The sequence below is a fragment of the Mus caroli genome, unplaced genomic scaffold, assembly GCF_978045245.1.
Source record: "Mus caroli unplaced genomic scaffold, Mus_caroli_1 scaffold_15, whole genome shotgun sequence".
NCBI lineage: Eukaryota > Metazoa > Chordata > Mammalia > Rodentia > Muridae > Mus > Mus caroli.
In genome coordinates, this window is record NW_028227270.1 from 99,673,973 (window position 1) to 99,691,482 (window position 17,510).

General features: G+C 43.1%; 1 protein-coding gene across 1 annotated transcript; it reads right to left on the reverse strand.

Moving 5' to 3' along the window:
* Positions 1-350: 350 nt before the first annotated feature.
* Zscan12 (zinc finger and SCAN domain containing 12) lies at positions 351-7,288 on the reverse strand. Its single transcript, XM_021181057.3, has 4 exons — positions 6,971-7,288; positions 6,095-6,566; positions 3,404-3,545; positions 351-1,613 (listed from the first exon to the last, which is right to left on the reverse strand). The coding sequence occupies exons 2-4, from the start codon at positions 6,494-6,496 to the stop codon at positions 658-660; spliced, it is 1,500 nt and encodes a 499-aa protein (XP_021036716.1). The 5' UTR covers positions 6,497-6,566; positions 6,971-7,288; the 3' UTR covers positions 351-657.
* Positions 7,289-17,510: the final 10,222 nt, after the last annotated feature.

The following is a 17,510-nucleotide window of genomic DNA, read 5'->3' on the forward strand; positions in this document are numbered from 1 at the left end:
CTAAACACTTAAAACAACTCTCTAGTAGGCTGGCTTCCAACTACCTGCACTCTTGCTTCTGCTCACCTGTTTCACCAAAAGTGTTCTCCCTTTTCTCTTCCAGGTCTACCCACCAAACCCTTATTTTCAATAAAAATAATTTCAGAAATCTTTCCTGAGCAGGTGTACAAGGAGTCGGTCCTTCAAAAATATTTTCTACTACTTTAATTCTAAAACACGCTGAGCATCAATTCCACTGCCCTTCTCTTTAACTATGGTAGACTTCCACATCTCTGGCTAAGTTGTAAATGTTCTAAGAAATCTGGAGTTAGACTTTCTCCACAGCCACACACAAAGGACAGGATACAGAGGGAGCTCATCAAATATTTATGGTCTGGTAGCAGCAAAGGCTGAAATGTCACCACAAAGCATTACAAATACAATGCTCTTCATCAGCCAGTGAGGTAGCTTCCCTGTAGTCATCACAGACTACTTGCGCTTTCATGACCAGTCTGATGATGAGTAAGAGCTGAGTTCTATGTGAACAATTCCCCACACCCATTACACTTTTAGGGACCACTTCTATAATGAATTCGCTAGTGCTCAGTAAGCTCTGACTCCTGTCTGAAGGTCTTGCCACATTCATCACACTTGTAGGGCCTTCCCAGTGTGGGTTCCCTAATGTTCTGTGAGTTCTGACATCTGAATAAAGGCCTTCCCGCCCTCAGCACATTTATACGGTCTCTCTCCGGTATGAATTTGTTCGTGTTCTAGAAGACTTATTTTTTGAATAAATGCTTTTCCACAAACACTGCACTTGTAGGGCTTCTCCCTGGTGTGGTTCCTCTGCTGCTGAGTAGGACCACTTTGAGTGAAGGGTTTCTCCTTGTGATGGGTTTCCTGATGGGTAGCAAGAGATGAGTTATAAACAAAAGCTTTCCCACAGTCATTGCATTCGTAGGGTTTTGCTCCAGTGTGAACTCCTTGATGCTGAGAAAGTGTGGAACGGCGATTAAAACTTTTATTACACTGAAGACACTGATAAGGTCTGTTTCTTCTGTGGCTCTTGAGATGGTGAAAGAGGCCTGCTTTCTGGCAAAAGGCTTTGCCACATTCGTTACAGTGGTAGTGCTTTTCTCCCGAGTGAAGTCTCTGGTGTTGGTTAAGCGCTGACCACTGGCCAAAAGCCCTGCCACATTCGTTACATTTATACGGTTTCTCTCCAGTGTGGACCACCTTGTGTCGAATAAGAACAGTCCTCCATCGGAAAGTTTTCCCACATAATTCACATCTGTAGGGCCTGTCTCCAGTGTGGACTCTCTTGTGCTCTATGAGGCGCGAGTGCTGAGTAAAGCTCTTTCCACACTCATCACATCCGTGCACTTTTCTCCCTGGACAGATGCTCTGGTGTTTAGTGTGGTCTGAGTTCTCAGAAGAATTCACACCATTTTCATTATGCAGAGGCTGGCTGTCTTCACGGGGAACACTGGAAGACTCTTCTCCAGGGCCGCGAGCTTCTTCACACTCAAGTGCATCCTTTGCTAATCTGCTAGTTGCATTCTGCTCTGCTTCCATTCCTTCCCAGACGCCTTGCTTTGGAGTTACGTTCCTGGGCTCATTGCCAGTCTCAACACCTGAAACGACAAAAAGCAGCCTGCATGTTACCTACTCCCCAGGGAGTAAATGGAAGCTTATGATCAGTAACATAAAAGTATTCAGATGAAAATTACATAAGATCTCAGAGTTTCTACTACAAACTACAAAACTACATTAGGATACAAGATGAAACAAATACATAATGCACCCCCAAAATGAATAAAGAGATAGTAAAGCAAGAGAAAACTGGGCAGAGGGGAACTATATGATTTTCAAGAAAGGAAACATGCAATGCTTATCACAAGAGAGATACTACTCCATCGCCAGGCAAAAATGAGCTAAATAGCACATATAGTTTTTTAATTCCTTTATTATTCTGTTTGAGTATGCACATGTCATGGCACATGGTTGGAAATCTGAGGACAACTTTTAGAAGTTTATTTTCTCCTACTGTGGATTCTGGAGATAAATTCAGGTTGACGGCTTTGTATAGCACAGACTTTAACATGCTGAGCCATCTTGCCAGCATAAGGTATAATTTTTCACTCACTGTATTTACCTAATTAGTTTGGTACTACACTGTACTCACAAAATGGACATCTCAAATTGCTGGTGTGAATTTATCCAAATTGTTACTGGAAAGGAATTTCACAATAACTACTAACATTCTCCAGCACATAACTCTCGGCAGGTGCAGATAGGAATTTATGCTGTGCTTAGTTATTGCAGCACTATGTGTTATAAGAAAATGCCAAAGAGAAGTGTCATCAGGAGCAGCTGGCTAACCTTCCTTGTCCTTTTGTCTATTCTTTTTTCTAAAGATTGACTGATTGATTGATTGATTTACATGAGCACACAGCCACTCTCTTCAGACACACCAGAAGAGGGCATCAGATCCCATTACAGATGGTTGTGAGCCACCATGTGATTGCTGCAAACTGAATTCAGGACCTCTGGAAGAGCAGTCAGTGCTCTTAACCACAGAGCCATCTCGCCAGCCTCTTGTCTATACTTTTTAATGCTAAGCAGCTGTTAAGAAATAGAAGGGACAAAAGTCTACCATCTTAGTGTGAAGGAAAAGAAAAGGTTTACTTAAAAAAAAAAATCTCTAGAAGAACACATGAAAAAATTTAAAAAGTGACAATATACTTCAGAGTTGGGGGTGGGGAGAATAGATGAATTAAATGGCACAGAAGTTCTTCACTGGATAACTTTTATAAATCCTTCTTTTAAACCATAGACCAGTTTACCTATTAAAAAATTAAAAACCAGAGTTAGAAGAAATGAGGAAGACAGTGAGTCCCCACCTGGTCACCACCTTTACCATTACAGCCATGTTCATTGTACTGTCCTTCAGTCAGGTAAATATTTCTTTTTTCTCAGACTAACTAGGAAGCTGCAGACATCATGTAAAAACTTATTTACTAAAAGAACTATTTCTGTCCAAGTGGAAGACAAAAATACTGTTTATTAGATCAAAGTCTACAAGTAGCAGAGAGGTCAGAATAAGGGGTTATAACTATCAGAAGAATGAAATTAAGTAAACCTACACAACATAAAGCCAGAATTTAGAAAACTGCTCGTTTTGTAAGAACAAGGGGCTGTGGATGCACCTTAGAGAGATACAGTGCTTTTCTAGCATGCATGAGGTTCTGGGTTTAAAGAAAGAAGGGGGTGGGGTGGGGGTGGATGACTAAAGGGTGACAAACCACATGCATGTCAACACGTGAGCATCAGATTTCTGGACAGCCCTCCCACTTTTAACAAGAAGCAGCAGGAAGCACCCAACAAGCCCTGGGGTCCTATCACCGTGTTTCCCCTTCCTTACCTTGCTCCTCCTGGGCTTCACGGTCTGCAAATTCACACCCAGGCTTGGCTTTGACAAACTGAAGGGACACACTGGGTTTCTGCTCTGCTGCCAAAGGCTTCGCCTCCTGAAACGTTGCTTGTTCTTCAGTTTGGACTGAGGCCTGGGGGAAATGGGAGAAGCACTCTAAGAGCAGCAAACAAGAAAGAGTACAGGGTTCACAGAGTCTCCTGCCTGCTCAAGCCCGGATGACTTTTTTCACAGCAATCAGCGTGTCTCAATCACACTCATTTTTCAAGGTCATTTGAAAATGTCACCCAATCCAGGGAACCTTCTTTACCCTGATACTGCTAAATTTTGTTGCTTTCCTGTTATTTTTACATCTTTGCCTAGTGCTCAAAAAATGGAGATGGGAAAGAGGTGAAAGGAGAGATGGAAAGAAAGCAGAGAGGAGGAAAAAGGAATTCTGGAGGAAGGAGCTGAAGAACAGCTCAGTAGGTAAGAACATTTGCTGCTCTTCTAGGATATAGGGTTTCCAGCATCCCCACTGGGAGATTTACAACTGACTGCATCCCTAGTTAATAGGTATAGCTTCCTAAATTGATTTCCATTAACTCAACTTTTGACCTACAGGTCTCACCACCATGTAGAATTTACCCAATATAACAACCAGAGTGATTATTTTAAAATTTACTTTATATTTCTCTTCTGCTCAAAGCTAGACACTGACTTTCCATTTGCCAAAAAGTAATATCTCTATAATGGTCTCTAAGTCTGTATATAAGATCTTTAATTCTTTCATCTTCTCTACAAATTCACCTCTACCCTGTACATACTGGCAACACTTAAGGCCTGTGATGTGACCTGTCTGTTGAATGGTGTGACCCTCACTACTTTACTACCCCTTTCTCTGTGCTTTTGATATCAACATCTGACATCTTTTTTCCTCTCTCTCTTCTCAGTAGACTAGAATCTACAGAATAGCTTGTATATGATGTTCACTGGTGCATTCAAACAAAGCCCCTGCAGAATGGCCACCTACAGCCGTTAACTCTGTCAAGAATGATATTATCAGTTCTTTTACATGTAACTGTGAATTCATTGACCGTTTTAAACTTTTTAGCTCCTTTTCTCTCTCCCTTTTACTTTATACCTGGATGCCAGATTGCACTTCTTTTATTTCACAGGTTCATCCTCTTTGTACTGTGATGTCCCAAGTTTAGCTCTTCTCACATGCTCACGGCAAATGCATTTATTGGTGTCTGAAGCTAGCTTGTTTGATGTGACGTGTAGAATCATCCCTGTGCTCATCACTTATAACAACCAAATCTCTCTAATAAACTGACAAGCGGCCTCTTTGGCTCTGAATTACCATTGGTTGAAAACCAGCCTTGTCACAGTTAAGACAACGATAAAAAGGGTTATAAATGATTCTTTCTTCTGCCTCTTTTATATAATTTTTTATAGCTTAGACTATAGAGAAAAGATTTAGAGCTTTTTGTACTAGAAGAAAATTCAAACTGAGGGGTTTATGGTCAATGTCATAAACTGTATCTCCACTTTCTTACTCAAAAGTTCTCGTTTCCAACACAAATGGGCTTTCTATCCCTCAAGCATGTATTCCCCACATGGACCCTCCCATCTAACTCTCCATTCTGCTCCCATATCTCACTCATTCAGGATAGTGACCTCCACCTCCACCTTTTAACTGTTTACTTCAGAAATCAGGGCAGTGGATATATGTTGGATGACTTTTCCTGGGGAAATGTGAGCAAGCTTATTTTCACTCCAGATAGGGCACTGACCAACCAAATAAAGATCCCAGCTAAGTCTAGCTTGGCCAACCAAGAGTTCCTTGAGCTTGCTTATAGCACAGGTGAAAGGTTTCTTAAGACACCAGGGTGGCAAGTCCCACCCTAGCACTGGTAAAGAATTCATCAAATTCACACCACTGAAGTCTTGCTGTCCACCAACAGATCTGGAGAAAAAGGGATTAACAGCGGGTATCCTCCACCAATGTTTCTACTTGGGAGTATTAACAGCCCCATAACCGTGTACATAGCTATCACTGCACCGTGGGTTAAACACAGGACCTTGCACATACTAAGCAAGTCCTCTAGCACTGAAACATATCCCCAATTCTTGTTACTTTTTGAACAGGGTCTTGCAATATAGCTCATATTGTTCTCAAACTCCAATCTATGTGCTTCCGTTACCTGAGTGCTAGTTGACAGGCATGTGCTCCTACCCAGCTCAACACCCATTTCTCAATTATTTGTTTATATTACATAATAGTCTTTACAAGAGGCTGTTTCACACCCTATTACCACCATCTAATACCTTCTTCTTCTTCTAGTATCTTCACTCGTAGTATATGCCTTGTGTGTCTGAACTAAGCATCAGATCGAACTTTGTAGCTTAGCACGGAAATAAAACAACCCCATGATGGAAAGGAATAATTAAACTAAGACCAGACAGGAGTGGACGTGCATACCTGTAATCTCAGCACCAAGGATATGAGACAAGAAGATTACAAGCCCAAGGCTAGGATGTACAACATACAAGTTCAACTCTAAATTCCCATGACACTAAAGTCCCCTTTGGATCCAACTAAATGTCAATATGCTTTGTAAAATAGTGGTATACTTCACTTTGGCCTACAAATTCAGTCGCGCTTAGGAAAGAGGACCCCCCCCCCTTTTTTTTTCTTACCCGGTATCCTAGTTCATCAAGCTCTCTCTCTAAATCCTCCAGCACAGTCACCACCTCCTCCACACTCTCCGGATTCTGCTCCTGCACCCAGGCCTGCAGCTCCCCTGGCAGGATGATCAGGAACTGCTCCAGCACCAGCAGCTCCAGGATCTGCTCCTTGCTGTTCAAATCCGGCCGCAGCCACTGTCTGCAGAGCTCGCGGAGCCGGCTCAGAGCCTCCCGGGGTCCAGATGTTTCCTGGTAGCAAAACTGTCTGAAGTATTTTCGGAAGACGTCTCTGTTATAAGTGTTCTTTTGTGGGTTCCTATCTTGTCTGGTGGTATACTTACACTCTTCCTCCATTTTTATTTCCAAAAGTCCATCCTGGTTCTTACAGATCTTGGTATCACTAGTAGATGCCATCGTAGCTATATAAAAGATATATCAGTCTTTCAAGTAATAACTCCTTGGTAAATTTTCTTACCCAGTGGACCTAAGGAATAAGTAAATCATCGTTACTAACAGGAACTACAATAAGCAAATACCGCCTATTCTAAGAGTTAAGTGCGAGAGTTGAAAAGCTGCCCTCTGGTTAATCTACTGTGTTGACTGGATTGTACATGGACTTTCACAAAAATAGACAAAAGTGAAAAAGATGTCAAATCGTTTCAGGACTTCAGGGAGTAAAGCTTGGGAAGAAACTTACCTCCACTTACTCCTAAAGTAAACCACAACTAACTGAAATAAACAAAAAATTTTGGAATGAGCAGATAGCATTGGGACAGGGCAAACGCTGCCTGGTGTGTGGGAAGTTCAACTAACAGTACCACCAAAAATAACGGAGAGTACAAGAGTACGGTACGCCTGCCTTGCTGCTTTTGAATTTTCTCTGCGTACCTGGCACAAATCATATATACACAGTACAGTCTCCCGAACTGGCTTTAGTCACTCATAAAGGTTAGAAGTTGGGGACGTTGCTCTGCTTTTCTCCTGCCCCTCCAGTTCTGTGACTCTAACAAGTTCTGCAGCGTGCCTAGGTCCGGGCCAGCTCCGCGCCCCAGGCGGACCCATAGGCAGCCGCAGCGCAGCCCGGGTGGCCTTTCCCCCACGTTCCAAACATCTTTCTAAGGCCGGGAGTCTAGGTAACAGGGAGCACCCTCCCCCAGCCTGGAGCAAGAGCTCGCTCACCGCGTCGCTCCTGCGCAGGGAAGGGAATTCAGCCCTCCCAGGAACCGGAAGTCATCGTGGACTCCTACAAAGGCCGGAAGCGGCGGAGCCCAGTTGCTCCCAGAGCCACTCTAGGGAGCCACGGAGTTCCACTCAGTGGTTTGTCCTTACGCCGGCAAAAGAAGTTGGGATTTTCTGTCTAAGCATAGTGAGCCTGCCCGTCCTTGTCTGGTTTCGCGTTTGTGTTTCAGTATCTCTGAGATTAGTGATGTCTCAAAGAGACATTCTTCTGGTCAATGGAGAAAATGTATTAAAAGGATAATTTAGTAAGTTAACATGATATTATGAACACTAAAATCAGCCTTCATAAGTACGAGTGTGAATGAAAAGACCACAGCTACAAAAGTAACAGCAAAAATACTCAAAGCTCAAGAGATGTGCCACATTTACTTGGGGATAACTTTAAAACACTCTTTAAAAGCCAAATATGAACATAAATAGGAGGCAATAAGCTTTCTTGGGTAGAAAAACTCAACAAAGCAGTCAGTACTAATTAAATATGTTTGCAACTATGGTATCCCAATAAACACAACCATTTTTCTAGAATTAAAAAAAAAAGTTTGTTTGTTTGTTTCTTTTAATTTAAAAGGAGAGTCCAAAGAAAAAGCCCTGAAAAAGAATAGTGGTTAATGCTCTTATCATGTACCAGAACATTCAGTGTTCTGGAAGTGAAAACAAAACAACAACAACAACAACAACAAATCTCACCCTGTTCTTAGCTAATGTACATGTCGAGGATAACCAAAAACCAAGCACAAGCTCTCAAAGATAGTAGTAATTTATTATCGAGCAAAATATATGTAGAGTGTGGCTTAGGACATTGATTTAGATAACCAGAACAAAAGAAAGTAGTAAATCAAGACAACTTTAAAAAAACAATTAGTGGAAGTGTAAGGTAGGTGGTGTCTTAGTCAGGGTTTCTATTCCTACACAAACACCATGACCAAGAAGCCAGTTGGGTAGGAAAGGGTTTATTCAGCTTACACTTCCATACTGCTGTTCATCACTAAAGGAAGTCTGGACTAGAACTCAAGCAGATCAGGAAGCAGGAGCTGATGCAGAAGCCTTGGAGGGATGTTCATTACTGGCTTGCTTCCCCTGGCTTGCTCAGCCTGCTCTCTTATAGAACCCAAAACTACCAGCCCAGGGATGGCATCACCCACAAGGGGCCCTTCCCCCTTTATCACTAATTGAGAAAATGCCTTACAGCTGGATCTCATGGAGGCATTTCTCAACTGATACTCCTTTCTCTGTGATAACTTCATCCTGTGTCAAGTTGGCACACAAAGCCAGCCACTACAGGTGGGTTATAGCTATCTGAAAAAGTCTTAGCCTTTTGATTGGTGGAACCAAGTGATCTGTTAGTACATTTCAAAGGGATTTACCTAAATAGCAGAAGGACATTAAGACACATGGGTGGGCAATGAATGGTTGTAAAGAGCTAAATGTAACAAAAGACAATTTGTCTCTGGACCTACAACTTTAAAACTCTACACAACTGCCTAAGTTCTAATCATTCAATCAAGTCTTGTAGATCTAACACAAATGTGGCTGCTTTCTTCCCTTAGGAACATCAATTCACACAAGGTAGATATTAGCAGGCCTAGATGGTATTAGGAATAGATGCCCCCCCCTTCCCCTCATAATCAAGAACTGAAACAGCAAGACTCTGGTTACTGGTCAAAAGAATAATATTTAAGTCACATTTCTGCAGCTATGAATATAACATTGTTAATAAATGACTATGTAAACTTTATCAGATAACTAGCCAGAGACTTTCTGGTAAAGAAGAAAGATACAACTTTGTCCCTTCATAAGACTTGGTCCAGATGAGTCTGTCATTTACCTGAATGGGAAAACATGCCTCGGAGAAAGGGGTGTCAGTTCTAGAGACTTTATAAATAGCTTTCCTACTGTATAGGTTAACACAGTGGTCTCTTTAGCATGCCCACTCTCACCTCTTATGACTGTGTTATCCTCTATGATAGGCTTAGATTTTTCAAAACCTATTTTAATAAGTATTCCTAAACCCTTTAACCTCCCTTCTGGCTCCAGAGGCAGTGGAGAGGAAAGGTTAATAGGCAAAATAGAATGTGGACCTGTGGGAACTAAAAGGAGGCATAGGGGAAAGAGGGGGAGAGAGGATAGCCTGCGCCCGGCTTCCTATGCTCTGGGCAGACAAGGGAGGGCTGCCAGATGCTTTCCACTCGGCCCCAGGTAGGCATCTAAGCCACTGACCCCACTCGATGGGGGGTGGACAAGGGGCAGCCTCCGACCAGAGCCCCGGGTCCCCAGGGCAACACCCTGTAGCCCGGGGGTTATGTGAGAGAGGACTTAGGTTTCCACGCAGGTGAGAGTATGCACAGCAGGCCTTGATGAACAGAGACAGTCTATGGTTTTAGAGCTTTATTGTAGAGAGGCAGGGAGAAAGGAGTGAAGGTAAAAGAGAGAGAGAGACCGGCCATGGTCAAGAGGAGAGAAAAAGGGGAAAAGGAGAGAGAGGGAGAGAGAGAGAGAGGAAAGGCTAGAGAGGAAGAGGGAGAGAGAGGAAGAGAGAGGAAAGAGGAGAGTAAGGGGAGTAAGAGTAAGAGAGCAAGAGAGTGAGGAGGAGCCAAACAGCCCCTCTTATGGTGTGCTGTTGCTAGGTAACTGGGGAGTTGTTTAGCCTGAAGGTCAGAAGCTTGGGACATTGCCTACATGACTACTAACCATGCTTCTCTTGTGGGGGCTGAGGGGGTCGTAACTTCTACAGGAGCCAGGGTTCCAGGAGACATGAGAGAACTCCTTCCATCCCATGTTGGTGAATTATCAACACCGGGTCCTGGGGTTCAACATCTCAGCTCGACTGGAGACCAGACTGTCTGTGTATAGCCCAATACCCAACATGGACCTGTTTAAAAATAGTTCTTTGGGGCAATTCCAATCTTCAATGTCAGGATACCAGCAGTTCATGTGTCAGCAGTGGTAACTTGATCCGTGCACAAACACCATTCATCAATCAACTATGTCAGTTCAATCCATTAAAAAAACAGGAGACTCTGCCAATCATTGGAGTCTTCAAAGAAGAGATTCTTGCTGCTGGAATTTCACAAGAAGTTCTATTGTTCTATTCTCAGTGAAGACAGCAAAGAAGGCAAGGCAACAGAGTTGCCAGAGAAGATCAGCATCCACAAAACCCAATGAAGACGAGCAGAGTGGCAAGGTGAGCCAATGCCACCTCATTCACTGTCTGTTGGGTTATATTTGTATCCTTTCCAAATATCATGTGTTCTCTCAAAAGACCGCTGTAGCAGAATATCACAAGCCCCCTTTCCAGGCATCGTCCAGAAAAACACCACATGCCTGTTCTCAGCAAAACACCCTCCCACCTGTCTGCTTCAACAAAAACATCATCTCATAAAACAATTTCCAGAAAAACATTACAAGATATAACTGAGTCTCCAAAGATACCAGAAATTTCCACACCACTCTATTCTACAGTACACTTGTCTACCTGCTACACTATTGTGTTTGTCTCTTTTGAACTATTTCAATGGAAATCCAAGGATGGAGAGCCCAAAAGCGTCCAGAGTGAGATCCCCATGATAACATAAAATTCTCCATGTTTGGTAGGTCATTGAAACAGATTCAAACGGTTTATTATCTCTGTCTTCATTGTATCTATTCCCACTTTCTGCCTTAACCTTTGGGGCAGATTCTACTACATTCTGTGGATTGGTAATATTTCTCCACAGTGTAGAGTCTTTGGCACTGGAGCAGGTTGACCACCAGCTGAAGGTCCTTCCACATGCTGCCTCCCCGTGTGTGTTCTCTGGTGCTCAACGAGAATGCAATTCTTTTTTAATGTTAATTAAAATTGCAGCGGGCAGTTTATTAAAAATGTATTTTACAATCCAGCCATTTAAAACATCTTTACACCAACAAACAGATCAAGAATCATAAGTGACTTATCTCAAGAAGAATATATCTATAGTTGGATGCAAGTATTTTTGAAAAATTTTGTACCAAATTATGTTTTGTTATAAGCATTCTGATTTTTCTATTTTTACCCACAGGGAACAAATTTTAAAACAAGTATCTCGTGTTCATTTTATGGATGAGAGGGACTTCACTCACTGAGTCTGCCAGGTTTGTCCGAATTACAGCTGTTTATCTTGCAAGTTTCTTTAAGATTAATTAAATGCAAATGAAACCCTGTGAATCATGGGAATACCTGCCAGATCCCTTATTAATACCTTCACTTAAAAACTCCTTTGCCAGAGAGTCATTAATTTGCTAAAAGAAAAGTGCTAAAGCAGCCCTTTGCCTACAGCAGCTTTGAGATGGCTGCCCAGTTAGTTCAGTAGCATTCTGATCCTCTTTCTAGACCCAATGGCCCTTTAAGGACACAAGATGGCTCCGATGATAACCTAGCAACCCAGGTAGAAACTCAGCCAAGTGTGAGTGTTTGAAGCTGCAGTTTGGCTGCCATCGTGTCGGTAGAAAGAAAGAATTCAGGCACCATGTCATCCAGTACAAAGGATAAAAACGGATTCAACCGGAAATTCAATGTGGCACCACATATGGGATACATGAGTGCAGTTATACAACAGGCCACAGATTCTTTTTTTTTTTTGAACAGTCTTCTACATGTGATGCCGAGGACATGTGTAACCATCATAACGTCTCTAGGAATCTGTATTTAATTTGAGTTGGGTTAGTGGCAGGGATTGGAGATCTGAAGCCGCCACAGGTTTGTGGCAGATGGCTCTGTGTCAGCCACCAAACATGAGAGAATTTGGTTGTATCCATATTGAAAATCTCTCTCCTGATATTTCTTGACAGGATATACCAACTGGTTTTCATGGAAGTACAAGATCTTTTTCAGTTTTCCCAGATCAGGCCAAAGGGCAGCCAGTTCAGTCAGGTTGAGTACTGAGCTTGCAAAGAGGGTCCTATAGTGCTCACTGCTGGAAATATTCTGTGAGAAGTATAAGGCTGCTGTGAGTGCTCTCCTGTGCCATTTCTTTGCAGGAAGAGTGTACAACACACAGTCATCTAAATCTTCTTGGAGCAGCTCTACCAGAGCTGTCGATGGGAGCCTCCAAAAAATGCCTTGATGATGACAATACTCATTGGCCTGTTCAAACCTTCAGACTTCTGATCCAGATGAACTGATAGCCGATCTCGTATCCAACCAGGAGGGCCAGGACTACGTGGCTGGATAGCACAGAGACCTCCTCCTCCTCCTCCTTCTCCTCCTCCTCCTCCTCCACCACCACCACCACCACCACCACCACCACTACCACCACCACCGCTCCCTCCAGGCCACCGACACCCCAGCTGGCGATGCGCTGACACCGAGCCCCTCCCCGCTCGAAAATGCAATTCTAAGTGAAGTTTCCACATTCATCACAGATTTAGGCTCTTTTCACTGCTGAACTTAACTAATGCTTCTCCAGTCTGCCCTGACGGTCACAATTGTCTCCATGTCCAGGGGCCTGAGTAGCATCACCATTCCGAATTCCAGATGTTTCTACAAGAGATTTCATTTCTTTAGAAATCTCCTTCTTTGAGGTTTGATCTTCACTCCAAGTCCTGTTCTCAACACTGAAATAACAAGTGAGGGAAAGCAGCGTTAGTTTTCTAAAAGGGAAGGGCAGGCGGTATTTCTGGGAGAAGACACTCTGTATCAGATCTGCTTGTTTAACTGCCTGCCACTCCCTGAAAACTTCCTGAGTGCAAGCACGCCTACTCAGATCCATGAGTCTGGGCTATAAATATTGTCATTGGCCATTCATGGTGCTATCTGAAGGACTTCCCCCCAAAACAAGGAGGCTTGTTTTTGGCAAAAATAAATAAGTATAGATATAAATAAGAAAAACCCAACCTCTACTGTTGTAGTACCTCTGAGGTCCCCGCCACCTATAGTTTCCAGAACCTCTCTAAATAGCCACCAGCTTGGGATTTAGTGCCTGTCTGAGCTTTTCAGAGGGGACACTGCATATCCAAACCATAACAGAAGCAAACTCCTTCTTCCACTTCCCTCTCGTTGTCCTGGTTCATCCATTTTTTCTTTCCAAATCCTCCAGAACATGCATTGCCTTGTCACCACTCATAGGCGGTACTCTCTCAACGAGGCCTACAGCTCCTTAGGGAAGAGAGAGAGAGAGAGAGAGAGAGAGAGAGAGAGAGCGCTTACCCAAGGGTAGGGGTCCTAAAATGAGGAGTCAGAGAGAAAGACAAATCATAATGACCATGGTGGGTAGTTCCGTCCCTGAGAACACTAGAGGATAGCCAGCCCTTCCTTGCAACTACGGGCCATTTATCATGACTAAAACAGTGTGATGGTTTGTATATACTTGTCCCAGAGAGTGGCACTATTAGAAGGTGCGGCCCTGTTGGAGAAGGTGTGTCACTGTGGGTGTGGGCTATAAGACCCTCATCCTAGCTGCCTGGAAACCAGCATTCTGCTAGCAACCTTCAGATGAAGATGAAGAACTCTCAGGTCCTCCTGCATCATGTCTGAAGATGTTGCCATGTTTCTGCCTTGATGATAATGGACTTAACCTCTGAACCTGTAAGCCAGGCCTAATTAAATGTTGTCCTTGTAAGAGATGCCTTGGTCATAGTGTTTGTTCACAGCAGTAAAACCCTAACTAAGACAGGAGGGAAGCTTACCAATTCTACGGTGTTTGGATGGAAAGGTCTAGCGATCCAATGGCTGGAAAGTCCATGTGGCAGCAGGAAATGTCAACCTTCGAATTTGTAAATCTAAGTCTCAGCACCAAATGACATGTTTTATAAAACCAAGGATATGTTTTATAGAGCGCAGTATGGTGCATTGGGAGGGAGTAACTCAGCAGGTCCATGCTCAGGCATCTCCCTCCCCTTACCAGCCATTTGAAGGGTATAGCATAAAACCTTATTACCAGTTGGAACATCTTCTGGGTATATGCCCAGGAGAGGTATTGCTGGATCTTCCCGTAATACTATGTCCATGAACACCTTCTTTGAACAGATATTATCTCCTTCCTGTATTCCTTCTTCCTTACAATACACTGAACCTTGGTGCAGAATGATTTAGCCCCTGGGCTAATTGTTCCTTTTGGAGGAGACGTCTTTCTCCTGGGTCTCATCAATATGATGTGTACTTGGAATATCTTATGTGAGAAAGTAAAATGGACAAAATGCTGGGGCTTATCAAAGCTTGTAGAACAATTTTGAAACTGATCAAGTTAGAAACGCCCTAAGTACTAAATACTGAACTTCATTGTAGAGTTGAATCTTAGAAGAATCTTGAGATGGTTGTAATGAGATTAAGGGATTGAGGAGAAAACATTTTCTTTTCAAGATATAGCAACTAATAAACATAGAAGGAAGGTTCCTTGAGTTCCTTATCGTATACACTGGGGTCAGTTCAGGTCTACTATGTAGAATAAACCAATACATGGAAAGTCCCACATCATCTGTCACCATATTGGCCTAGGAAGAGAAGGTAGCACCCTTGCACCTCACTAGACTGGAAAAGGAAGGATCAAGCAAGGTGACAAGAGACATCCACTGACCTTGGGTTCATAGAAAGGAGTGCAGCTGGAAGTGCTGCCTTTTGGATGGAGGCCACTGTGCGCACTTCCAACATGTGTACAGTTCGCTGTCACATTGTGTCCATGTGTGTGTGTGTGTGTGTGTGTGTGTGTGTTGGTATGTGTCTGTGTGTGTGTGTATCTGTGTCTGTGTCCCCCCAAGGATGGGTTCAAGCAGCCAGGGTGGGCTGCTTCACCCAGCCTGCCGAGCCTTCCTCACACTGAACTATGAGCAAAGGTGGCTTGGAAGTGTTTTTTAAACGAATATTTTAAATAGCACTTACTGTGTACCCGCCAAGCACTATTTAAAGCACTTTCTAAATATTTATTATAATTCCATGGTGTTGGCATTCCTTCTACAATCTGCCCAACAGTTACCTAGCAACAGCCAGGTAGGCCTGGCTTTCTATAAAAGGGACTGTTTGGCTTCACCCTCTTTCTGCACTTTTTTTCTCTCTGACCCCCTCTGCCTCTCTCCCCTTCCCCTCCCCTTTCTCCCCACATATTCCTAGCCAGCCTGAGCTTGTGCGAGCTCTCTCTCTCTCTCCTTCTCTTTGCCCTCTCTTTCTCTACCTCTACTCCTTCTCAACCCCCCTTCCCGTGCCCCCATAGCAGCCTTACTTATAATAGCCAGAAGCTGGAAAGATGTTCCTCAACAGAGGAATGGATACAGAAAATGCAGTATATTTACACAATGGAGTACTACTCAGCTATTAAAAACAATGAATTTATGAAATTCTTGGACAAATGGATATATCTGGAGGATATCATCCTGAGTGAGGTAACCAAATCACAAAAGAAGTCACTTGATATGCACTCACTGATAAGTGGATATTAGCCCAGAAACTTAGAATACCCAAGATACAATTTGCAAAACACAAGAAAATCAAGAAGAAGGAAGACCAACGTGTGGATACTTCATTCCTCCTTAGAATAGGGAACAAAATACCCATGGAAGAAGTTACAGAGACAAAGTTTGGAGCTAAGACGAAAGGATGGACCATCCAGAGACTACCCCACCCGGGGATCCACCCTGGGATCCATCCCATAATCAGCCACCAAACCCAGACACTATTGCATATGCCAGCAAAATTTTGCTGACAGTACCCTGATATAGCTGTCTCATATGAGGCTATGCCAGTGCCTGGCAAATACAGAAATGGATGCTCACAGACATCTATAAGATGGAACATAGGGCCCCCAATGGAGAAGCTAGAGAAAGTACCCAAGGAGCTGAAGGGGTCTGCAACCCTATAGGTGGAACAACAATATGAACTAACCAGTACCCCTAGAGCTCGTGTCTCTAGCTGCATATGTAGAAGAAGATGGCATAGTTGGCCATTATTGGGAAGAGAGGCCCCTTGGTCTTGCAAACTTTATATGCCCCAGTACAGGGGAACGCCAGGGCCAAGAAGTAGGAGTGGGTGGGTAGGGGAGCATGGCGGGAGGAGGGTATAGGGAACTTTCGGGAAAGCATTTGAAATGTAAATAAAGAAAATATCTAATAAAAAAAAAAAACCAAAAACAAAAAGTAAGTGTTCAAACTGGGTCACACTGAAACATTGCTTGTCATTTTAAACTTTTAAAAATGTGTGGCTTTACCCAAGCTAACTGTTTTTCATTGCCCCTTGTAACCTGCTAGCTTGTTTCTCCCTGCCCAGCAAGAAGAACTGAATAAACGAGTGCAGAGTGCTTTAGTGCATGTCCTCTCCAGAGCAAGTGCTGCCCAGCTGTAATAAGGGTTTGAACCTCACCATCAGCCGGGTCGCAGAATCTTTCCTTTTCTGCATTTTGTGAGGATTATATCAGGCTGTAACAATACTGTCATGTTTTAAACCTGGACTCTCTCTTTGTTGCATTAAGTACTGGCTCCTTTTAGAGGACAGTAGTATATAGAAGACCAAATGTGGGCTTTGTACAATAGACTGTCAAGCAGAAACAGCTCTCACCTTAAAGGAAAATAAGAGTTTATTCAGGCCCCAAAATAAGAGTGATCACATACAGGGAAAAAAGATGACCCCAAACTCCACACTCCAGTGTGGCAGGAATTTCATGAAGGTATTTTGTTTTGTTTTCTTTGTTTTTTATGGTAACTGAACAAAGAAAGCCATAAATCAAGGCACTTTCTAAGTACATTGGATGGGCAAACAGCTGTCATCAAGGGGCTGGGAGGGTTCCCAGAGGTGGAATCTACTAAGGGCTCTGGCTGGGACTTTCAGTAGGTTCCCTGCTCCCTCGTTAGATCTGCTCATTTGCCTGACTGCATCTGCTGACTTTATATATATATATATATATATATATATATATATATATATATATATACTTAAGTGACATCATCACTAACAGGGCCTTACCAAGGATAACCGATAGCCTTGACAATTACTTGTGCTGTTTGAGTGAGTCTAGGGACCCCTTTGGTCAACAACTTATCGAGATGTAACCCATTCCTGGCACTGGAGGTGTGAGGGTGGCTTGGATGTAAACATTTAGGTTGGGTGTGGTGGTATACACCTGTAGTCCAAGCACTCTAGAAGCTGCAGTATGAGATCACAAATTTTAGGTCAACAATTCCCTCCTTCAGACAAAACAGATTGATGTTTCACATTATTGTTGGGCCTTTCCAATTCAGAATAAAGAAACACTTT